The sequence below is a fragment of the Protopterus annectens genome, chromosome 6.part0 (genome assembly GCF_019279795.1).
Source record: "Protopterus annectens isolate FY-2018-M chromosome 6.part0, PAN1.0, whole genome shotgun sequence".
In the NCBI taxonomy this organism is placed as follows: Eukaryota; Metazoa; Chordata; order Ceratodontiformes; family Protopteridae; genus Protopterus; species Protopterus annectens.
Window position 1 is genome coordinate 266,916,833 of NC_056737.1, and position 11,344 is coordinate 266,928,176.

An 11,344-nucleotide genomic window follows, 5' to 3' on the forward strand; every position below is an offset into this window, starting at 1 on the left:
TGGAGATAGGATACTAAATATTGGTCTTTGGTAAGTATGCTTTAAGAATGGTTACTGTCCTTAAAGTCTGACTGAGATTTGTGTAAAACATGTGCTTCATTTTTTTTTTACGTACTGTGAGCCAAAAAGTATGTACTTGGTGTGCTTACAGCTGCACTTAAGAGTGGGCTTGATGGAAATGTGACTGAAACTTGAGTCAAAGTTTTTAAATTAAAAAAAGATGTGATGAAATGAAGCTTGTTTTGAAATACTTTAATGATTATCTTGATCTCAGAAGATCAGTTCAGAAATAAAGGTGAGGCCAGTGTTTCTTATTCAAGTTCAGATAGCAATATTAGTTTAATTGTCCAATGCAAAAAGGCAAGTGTTCATCGTGCATACAGCTGCAGTCATAACAGATGGGTTATCCTGCCATCAGGCGGGTCCTCGGTCGGCCGAATTCCAAAGTCTAGGTCCGGCGTCGGTTGTCGTCGCCTCCTCCCTGACGTCAGTGCGGCAGGGGTATAAAAGAACCAGCTGACGCCATTTTCTTCAGTCTTTCTTGCTGCGCGGTGCCCGAAGCAGAAGCAATTCGCAAGTGCCGGTAGGCCAGCTCCTGAGATTACGAATATTTTTCAACCGAAGTCTTCTTGAAAGCTAAGTACCCCGTTGGGGAAACTTTTCTTGCCTCAGACCGAAGTCAGACAAAGTTAATAATTGCATTTCATGTGAGAAGCAAATACCGCATAAGGATTTCCATTCCTTCTGCATTCCTTGCTTAGGCCCAGACCACGACGTCTCGGCCTGTCGTTTTTGTGCTAGATTCAACAAACGCACTATTAAGCGTCGGTGGAGTTCGCCCAACACTTTTTTGGTAGAAAATTTAATTACATTATGTCGTCGGATACACCGACTCCAGTTTTGAGTAAAAGACGCAAAGATAAGGACCGCCATACAAGGTCCGCGACCTCTTCCTACACCACTCTAAAGCCGGCTACAGGTGCTCCGGTTCTCAGCGAGGCGCCTACGCAGCCCCTGAGTACCGATGACTCTTCTTTAGTGGTGTCTTCTGTGCCCGAGGTCGCAGGCTCCTCGGCCCCCACTCCAACTACAGATACTGACGCCACTCTTGGCGGGGAAACTCAGAGTTTAGACAGGCCTGCCACCTCTCAAAGTGTTTTCAGGCCTTCTTCTTCTTTTTCCATTAAGGCTTTCACAAAATCTAAAACAGCCATGAAAACTAAAAAACAAGCTCCACAGAGCCCCTCTCTAGGCCCCATGCCTAAAAAAACAGATGCTCAAAATGGCTGAGGATTTGATTACTCTTATCAGGGGTTCTTAACCCCCCTCGGACAAAAGGCCCAGATTGGAGGAAGACTACCCTTCCTTGGACCAGGCCTCCATTACCTCTGAACATTCTGAAGACCAGGAATATTCTTACTCCCCTTTTGAAGATTCTGATGCGGAGGAGTCCATTCCCTCTGTCTCCCCCCCTGAGGACTATTCTTTTGGGGAAACCTTGCATACCTTGAGGGAACACTTCCACTGGGAAGGCCAAGATTACTCAGACTCCAAGAAAAGGCTCAGGGATTTTCTCTTGCTCCCTCAGCACAGGCCTCTGGCTATCCCTCCTGTCTTAGACATACTAGATGATGTGTATTCAGAGGCCAGCCTTAACCCAGATTCTTTACCACCAGCTCCAGTTAAGCCTGACAGGTATTACCGGGTTCCTGATTCACACCAATTCCTTTACAAAAGCCATGCTGCTGACCCAGAAACTATTTCACAGGGTCCCAAGGGAATTAAGGCCTCTACTGCCAAAAATCCATTACCTTCAGAGAGAGACTCCAGAGCTTTAGAAAGGTGGGGGAAAAAGGTATATACCTCGGCCACTTTAACCATGAGGGCATTAAACTGTCAGTTCCATATGTTAAAGTATCAACAGTTTTTGTTATCTCAGCTGAAAAGCAAAATGTCACAATCTGAACAACCAGACTTGAAGGAGTTGCAGGATTTGTTGCATAGTGCAGAGCAAGTGGGTAAACATACCTTGCAATGTGGTTTTGATGCTTTAGAGGCCTCATGTAGAGCTGCTGTTACAGGGTCTGTCATAAGTAGACATGCTTGGCTCAAAGAGCAAACCTTACCAGATCATGTCAAAGCTAAATTACTAGATGCGCCTCTTCAAAAAGATGTATTGTTTGGTGTTAAAGCTGAGGAGGTATTAAAGAAAATGGAGGAAAAGGCAAGATCAATGCAAACAGTGAAAGATTTCCTACAGGTACAACCTCCACGTTTCAGTAGAAACTGGCCTTCAAAAAATTGGTCCTTTCCAGCCTCGGACAGACCTCAAAGAGGTAGATACAGGCACCCGAGGGGTAGAGGGCAATCTCAAGGATCATTTAGAGCCAGACAATGGCAAGCACCTACACCAAGAGGTGGAGAGGATAGATCACAGACATTCAGAAAGCAGACACAATGACTTTCCCCTTTGCATGCCAAGCGAAGCTCTAATGGCAGCACCTTTAGGCGGAAAACTGGCATTATTTTTGAAAAATTGGCATATTGTCACAAAAGACAAATGGATCCTGGACATTATAGACAGAGGCTACAGATTTCACTTTCACACCCTTCCAAAAATGCGAGGCATGCCAAACCTGCCACAAAATCAAAGGGCAGAGGCACAAAAACAAATTTCAGCTCTCATGGACATGAAAGCTATTCAAGAGGTACCTGCACAAGAACAGGGTCAAGGTTTTTATTCCAGACTATTCCTGGTACCAAGGAAGGACAAAGATTGGAAACCTATTTTGGACCTATCCATCCTAAACACATATTTACTCGTACCAAAATTCAAGATGCTCACATTACAGCAGCTTCTTCCCATGCTGGGCAAGGAGTCTTGGCTGGTAACATTGGACCTCAAGGAGGCATACCTGCATGTCCCTATCAGACAAGATTGCAGAAGATACCTCAGATTTCTTGCAGGTTCAACCCATTATCAATTCTCTGCATTGCCCTTTGGCTTATCTACTGCACCCAGAGTGTTCACGAAATGCCTGGCATCAGTAATTGCCTTCTGCAGACTTCAAGGGATACAAATATACCCATATTTGGATGACTGCCTGATCCAAGTGGACAGCAAGCACATACTACTGAAACACCTGGCATTTGTAATAAAGTTGTTGAACTTTCTGGGATACACAGCAACAAAACGAAATCAAAACTAATACCCTCGCAAGCAATAATTTTCCTGGGTGCCAGTTTGAATACAAACACCCAGATGGCCTACCTCACGCCAGAGAAACAAGGGCAACTATCTCAATACTTCAGAAAAATGGCAACCTTCACCAGGCTGACTGCAAGGAAAATCCTGCAGGCTCTGGGATTCATGGCATCTTGCATCCTGCTAATCCCATGTGCAAAGCTGCATATGAGGAAACTTCAATGGTACCTAAAAAACTTATAGTCTCAACACGGCCACAGTTTGGAAACAATTATACCACTCATTCCATATCTCCAAAAGGAATTTCTGTGGTGGGCTCAAGCATGCCAAAGAAACATAGGTCTCCCATTCTGCATGCCTCAAGCAGATCAAATCATCACAACAGATGCCTCGGACTACACCTGGGGGGCGCACATGACAGATCAGTGCATTCAGGGCAAATGGTCCCAAAAAGAAAAACACCTTCACATCAATCAAAAGGAAATGCTAGCAGTAAAAAATGCTATTATGGCCTTCAAAGACCTACTGAATCCAGGACAGCTATTGATAAGAACAGACAACACCACAGTGATGTGGTACATAAACAAACAGGGAGGAACCCATTCATATCCCCTGTGCAGGCTAGCCATGTCTCTTTGGAACACGGCCCTGGAATTGCGAATCCATCTTCAAGCACAATTCCTGCCAGGCAAGGAAAACATGCTGGCAGACAACCTAAGCAGAAATATGACAGATCCACATGAATGGAAGTTGCATCCTCAGGTTTTTGCAAAGATAATTCAAGCATGGGGAAGGCCAGACATAGATCTCTTTGCTACCCACAGAAATTACCAATTGAAAAGATTCTGCTCAAGGACCTATCATCCACAGGCCTGGGAAGTGGACGCACTGTCTTTCAGTTGGACAACATTGACAGTTTATGCCTTTCCACCTCTTCCTCTGCTGCCCAAAGTTCTATTAAAAGCCAGAGTGGACAGACCAAAGATGATTCTCATTGCTCCAGACTGGCCAAGACAACACTGGTACCCACTCCTGAGGAGTCTGACGCATTCCCCACCATGGATCCTGCCTCTAATGCCTCTTCTGTTGACCCAGCACAACTTCACAATTCTTCCCAGTCAGCTGAAAACACTCAATCTAGCCGCATGGAAGATTCCTTGATTTCCCAACAGACCCTCCTCTCCAAGGAGGTGCAGGATGTCATTTTGGAGGACAGAAGGCCTTCTACTAGAAAAGCCTACTCCGCCAAATGGAAACGATTTTGTGCCTGGAATCAGAAAAAGGGACAGAATCCTGGAATACTGAATTTACCTCAAATATTACAGTACCTAGCTGAGATGCTAAACAGTGGGCTTTCATTCTTCTCCATCAAAATCCATGCTTCAGCCATTTCTGCACAATACAACACTGATCCTCCTTTATTCTCTCATCCACTCTTAAGACAGTTCCTCAGAGGGACTAAGAATATAAAACCCCCAAGGAAGCAACCAGTACCTGCTTGGGACCTCAACTTCATTTTAGAAAAACTGACCCTGCCTCCATTTGAGCCAGCTGCTTCAACAGAACTGCAATATTTGTCATGGAAAACAGCCTTCCTTCTGGCTATCACCTCAGCACGCAGGGTTTTGGAACTACAAGCCCTCATGGCTGTGCAACCTTTCATCATTTTCCATCAGGACATAGTTTCCTTACGAACCAACCCTTCCTTTATGCCAAAGGTGGTATCCAGTGTAGCCTTGAATCAGTCTATCCACTTACATACTTTTTATCCTAATCCACAAAACAAAGGGGAGAGACTATTACATTCCTTGGACATTCACAGACAGCTTTGTTATTATTTGGACAGGACAAAGCCATTCAGAAAATCAGAGCAACTCTTTGTGTCCTATGCTACAGGTGCTCAAGGAAAGGCTATTTCCAAACAGACAATCTCAAAATGGATAGCACACTGTATACGCTTTTGTTATTCATTTCATGGTAAGACTGTACCTACAAGCATCAGATCTCACTCCACAAGGGCCACAGCTACCTCTGCAGCTTTCCTCAGGGGGGTTCCTACCAAGGATATTTTGGAAGCAGCCACTTTGAGTTCTGTGCATACTTTCTCCAAACACTATCACCTACCACTTTACTCTAAATCTAGAGCGGGCTTTGCCACAGCAGTCTTGCAGGGCATCCTTGCTCCTCCTAGTTCCACTTAGTGCCTGCCACCTCTTTTTAGCTTTGGGATTCTACCCATCTGTTATGACTGCAGCTGTATGCACGATGAACATCGTACAGTTTTGTACCTACCATAAATGTAGATGTTCGAGTGCTAATACAGCTGCAGTCCAGGTTTCCCTCCCTCCTTCCCCTCTTGGGACAGGTCTAATGACAAACACCTCCTCATACAACCTGATTGGGGTATTCTTTTATGGTGTATTTGCTTGCAACTACTGTTTTTTGATTATGTTAGATTGCATTATTACATAAATTTATGTTTTGCCTTCCTTCTGGGGGCACCTGACATCTGGGGCAAGAAAAACTGAAGAAAATGGCGTTGGCTGGTTCTTTTATACCCCTGCTGCACTGATGTCAGGGAGGAGGCAACGACAACCGACGCCAGACCTAGACTTTGGAATTCGGCCGACTGAGGACCCGCCTGACGGCTGGATGACCCATCTGTTATGACTGCAGCTGTATTAGCACTCGAACATCTACATTTATGGTAGGTACAAAACTGTACTTTTATGACTTGGAAAGGAAGATGTTAAAATTGAAAACACTACAGTGTAAAGTTTTTTATTTAATTATTAAGATGGAACAAGTTTCCAAATGCAGTTCAAAAAGACAAGAAGCTTTATGCTGATTTAGTGAAACTTTTCAGTGACACTGGTGTGGCTGTTATGAAGTTATTAATAGATGTTCATAATTTAAAAATCCAGAATTTAGAGTCTCAGATTAGAGTTTTGGATGGAAAGATCAGAATGAATGTGTTTTTTAATGATCATGACACAATTTACAAAGGTATTACTGCCAAACTGGGTAGACATGTTTCTACAATCATCAATAGAAAAGAGAAAAAGCTTTAAAGAGACTCTAAAGTGTACAGGCTTGGTACAACTTATCATTTAAATTCCAACAAGGTCCTGGAGTAAAGGAAGCAACAAAAGTACGTTTAAATAAAGAATGTGATAACAATATAGTATTACCTGAAAACAATAAGAAAGATTTACACAAAGATTTTAAGACAGCTAATGCAAAGGTGGTTGATAGAGATAAGGAGAAGCCACCTCTTCTATCACCAGCCCCTTTCCATTTGAATAGACCAAGAGAACAGACTCAACATCAGAATTTCAAAGTAAGACACCGGGGAAGAGGAAAAGGAAATAAGAGACATTAAACATTCCAAATATGCAGAATATCTATAATTTGATTGATTTTTGTCTTGAATGAGGATCACATCTCATTTCTTAAAAAAAAGGTTTTCATTTATTCCTGCACGCAAAGCAAATGTTACCAAAATAATAGTTGATTTGAAATTGTATATGTTCAAGTTAAATTTACAATATATCTTAAATGATATCCCACATTTCAAGACACATAATACAATGTTAAGAAAACATAGTATTTGTAGTCCAGTGTTGTACAACACCTTACAGGCTTTTAATGATGTTTTTTGAAAGAGAGTTTCATCAAAAATTAAATGCAAACATGATTTTTTCTTTTTATAACCTATCAAAAAAGAAATATTTATCTGGAAACAATAACATCTGAGTAGTGAAAGCTGATAAAGGCAATGGAGTGGCTATTATGAGTACAACTGATTATATTACAGCAGTGCTAGAATTAGTTGGTGATGATGATTGTTATGAAGAAGTCACAACTAATATGACTGAAAAAAGTTTTCTGATATTGACAAATTGATAAATGATTTGTTTAGTCAGGGCTACATTGATCTAGGACTTTATGAATTTTTGCAGGTTGATCGTCCTAAGATGGCCAGGCTGTTTGGAATTCATAAAATCCAAAAAAATAAACTGAAGCTGCCTTTAGACTGGTAGTAGCAGCTGACTTTTATAAGACAAAATCAATTTCAATTTATTTGGACCATATTTTAAATCCAATTGTCCAGGAATCAGAATTTTATTTGAGAGCTTTTTGGCATTTATTAGAGTAATTACATAAGGCTGATTTTCATGAAGGGGAATGTTTTTTACCAACATTGATGCTGTTTCATTATATGCAAGTATTCATCAGGATCAAGGCATCAAACTTGTTAGAAATTATTTGACTAAATTTACAGCATTAGATAACGTGTTTATCAGTACAACCTGTTTCTTTTTAGAGATTTAGAAAATATTTTTTTTCATGTTTTACAACAGAATTTTCAAACAAAAGAAAGGAGTTACAATGGGTGCTAGCACTGATTTTTGCAAACAGTAATTTGTTGGTAGGAACAAGAACATTTTAAGGCCCACAGTTTTTTTTTTCAGTAAAGTGCATTTTTATAAATTACTTCATTATTCTCTGGAATGGTACTTTAGATGAATTCAACCATTTTTAGAGACTTGAACACTTAATACCAATTTTTTATCATTTAAATTTGGAAATATTGGTGATACTATCATTTTTCAGATCTGTTTCATTAGCTAGAACCAGTAAAAATTTTCAAAGTAAAATATTTAAAAGAGACTTTTGTTAAATATTTACAATGGAGAAGCCAACATCATGTTCACATGAAAACAAATGTGGTTAAAAGGCAATTTATTAGGTTAAGTAGTCTCACCAGTTATAAGACATTTTTGTTGAATGCTGAAAATCTGAAGAGTCTGTTTCTTGAGAGGGGTTATAATAACAAATTTCTAGACAGAATTATAAAAGAAGGTGTAATCAAGAGACAAGATAAATTTAATCCAATTTTGAGAATTGGCTTAGAAAGGAATGTAATGATAACTAGACTGAGAACTAAGACAAAATTATGAAGCCATAATATTTTTTATAGTAAAGCTTTTTCTTTACCAATTTCTTTAGACGTGCATGTTATAAAAAAGTAATTTTAAATAACTGGAAGATTATTCTTGACAACACTGATTTAACAAAGGTAATAGGGGACAGACCTTATTAACAAAGGTAATAGGGGACAGACCTTAATTTATATATAAAAAGAGTAATAACATCAAAGCAATTTTAGAAGAGTATGAAAGGAATAATAAAAAAAGAAAATATATCTGTTTTTGAAACCTACAAGTGTAATAGTTCTAAATATTGTAGGTGCATTAGCAATTTGTCCAATGTGTTCATAAAAGGGATCAATTAACACTTTTGGGCGAATGGTAGGTTTGATTATAATTATAAGGGGATTGTGTATTTAGCAGCATGTGAAACATGCTGCAGTGTTTATGTAGGAAAGACTATAAGAACATTATCAACAAGAATTTATGAATATTTCACAGCAATTAAAAATAAAGATTTTAGCATTTTGTTGGCTAAACATACAGCAGTTTTTAAAGATTTTAGGAAATTTCAGTTTTTTTTATGGGCTTTGATAATTTGACTGAATTTGAAGGTGATTATAGTATATGTTTGGATTGCAAGGAAGCTGAATGGTAGACTAGACTGTCAGCAGATAAAGAACCTGAACTTAATGAATGCATAAACAGCAATTTTTAATGGCACAGAGCCTTTAGTATAAAAGAAAAAATATATACACGTTTAATTTTGATTTGTATTTGGATTAGAAATTTAAGTTTAGTTGTTAGATACTGATGTATGAAATTGTAGAAGTTTCTAGATTCATTAATATTTATTAAAATTTAGAGTTTTGAATGGCTATTTCTTGTCATGTGATGATACATTTTTGTATTTAACATATAATATAAGCTTTATTTATTTATTCTGAAGAATTTCTAGTTATTAAAAGGAACAAAAGCTCAAATTCATTTTCCTTGGTGTGTTTTTTCACCAAAGAAGGTTTTTGTTGTTGTTATATGTTGATATCTGTTTCACAGCAGAAGAGAACCAGAGATTCCTAGTTGGCAGTGCTCTTATATTTGTAGAGAATATGTCAGTAAATTGCACTAATTCAGTGCTGTGAAATATGATTCTGGAGATCTGCTGCTTTAGTGACTAAGAGTTATTTAATGTGGCTCTAATGCAAGAGACAATACTGAAGCAAGATCAGTAAACATTTCTAGGGAACCCACAGAAATATAGGATACACTGAACATTTACTAAAATAATAAAAAGTATGGAAGGTTTAAATTTCCTACAAAGATTAAGAAAAATCACACATTTCTCTGATTATTAAAAGCTGGAGAGAAGATTTAAAATGATGATTTAGCAAGTTTATTTCTATACCTAATGAAGTTCTTGTTCTTAGTCACATGACACCTTTGATTACCACAGGATTTTATAGTGTAAGGCTTCATGGAGAACAATATGCAATGAGAAAAAGAAGTATGTGGTTTAGTCAACAAATTATATCATCCTAGAGTGACCAAGCTAGGAATAGTAAAGTGTGCATGGAAACATATTAAACAAGATTTGTTCATGGATGATGGGGGGAGACAGACAGGTAGGATATCCATGGCTAAATGGCTATGAAGCTTAACTTATGTCTACTGAAGGACTTTTATGAGCAGCTTTTAGATTAATCTCTTCTAACCATTTTATCTTTCAGGTAAATAAGAATGGCATTGGAGTTGTTGGAATATCAAAAGGGGCTGATTTAGCTCTATCGATGGCTTCATTTTTGCCAGGAGTGAAGGCTGCTGTCAGCATCTCAGGTTGCAGTTCAAATCTGAGTTCCTTCCTGCACTACAAAGGACTGACCATCCCTCCTCTTCTGTTCAGTGTACAGAACATAAAATTCACAGATAAGGGTGCAATAATATTTAGGGATGCTATACATAATCCCTGTGACATGGAGAACAAGGACAGCATCATTCCCATTGAGAGGGCATCAGGCAATTTCTTATTTCTCGCAGGAGAAGATGACCAAAATGCACCCAGCCCTATGTTTCTTAATGAGGCAGTCAAACGCCTTCAAGAATATGGCAAACAGAACTTTGAAAGCTACTGTTACCCTGGAGCAGGGCACTTACTGGAGCCTCCATATTCACCAGTGTGCCACACTTCTTGGCATAAAATTGTTGGTGCAGCCTTGGTATGGGGAGGAGAAGGGAAGGCACACTCATGGGCACAACAAGATGCCTGGCAAAAGATTCAGACTTTCCTTCACAAGCATCTAGGCTATGAAATGAATAGGAGCAGGATATAAGAGTAATATAACATGAGAGTGAAACTGATATCTTTTCTCTACATCACATCATTTTCATGAACACACTTGTTTCTTTTAAAACAAAAGTGTTTTTATTAGCCAAAGCACTATGTTACAACGACAGTAGAAAAGTAAGCACTTGATTTTTTTCTGCAAAGTACATATAACAACTTCTTCTCTGATGACTGGTGAATTTTAATGTAATTGTAATAAACAGATAGTGTGCAAGGTACAGGGGGCTTCCCCGTCATAATACAGTCATTTTGTAAAGTTGTTCATTTACAGTCTCCTAAATGAAGTGTGCTTTGCATATGAGAGGGAAGCTTTGCTATTTTTGGGAGACCAGATACATGCAGTCACAGATAGAGGTATATGGAGACACACACACACACACACACACACACACACACACACACACACACACACACACACACACACACACACACACACACACTTTATGTTTTTTCCTGGAGACAGTTTAATATTTGTTGTCCCTTACTGTACTTTAATTGCATTAACTGGCACAAGATGAGAAACAAAAAACTAGCAGTGATATATGTATTCTGTTGTTAAAATATTTGGCGTATTTCCAGCTGATGTCTTAGTTTAAGAGTATTGAGATAACTGGATGCTGAAGTTTTCCTCACTTACAGTCAAAAAAGGATATGAAATAGAGATGTTAGAGTTCAGTCCTTTTTTTCAAGGAATGTTACCAGTGTACCTGCAAGAAAATTGACTAACTTATGTATTTCAGGCAGATATTTCCATTTACCCTTTCTCATAAATGTGACTAGTCTGTTTTCAAAGAAGTCAGTAGAATCAGTGTTTTTTCACCTCATTTGGTAGTCTGTTCCATCTTTCTAAATATTGGTCTAACA

General features: G+C 38.9%; 1 protein-coding gene across 1 annotated transcript in view; it reads left to right on the top strand.

The window, feature by feature from the left end:
- LOC122804253 (acyl-coenzyme A thioesterase 1-like) overlaps positions 1 to 11,141 on the top strand; it is an 83,173-nt gene extending 72,032 nt beyond the window's left edge. Inside the window, exon 3 of the mRNA XM_044074013.1 lies at positions 9,867 to 11,141. Coding sequence (XP_043929948.1) covers positions 9,867 to 10,466 — 600 coding nt within the window. The 3' untranslated portion in view covers positions 10,467 to 11,141. The remainder of the gene's footprint in view (positions 1 to 9,866) is intronic.
- The last annotated feature ends 203 nt before the right edge of the window (positions 11,142 to 11,344 follow it).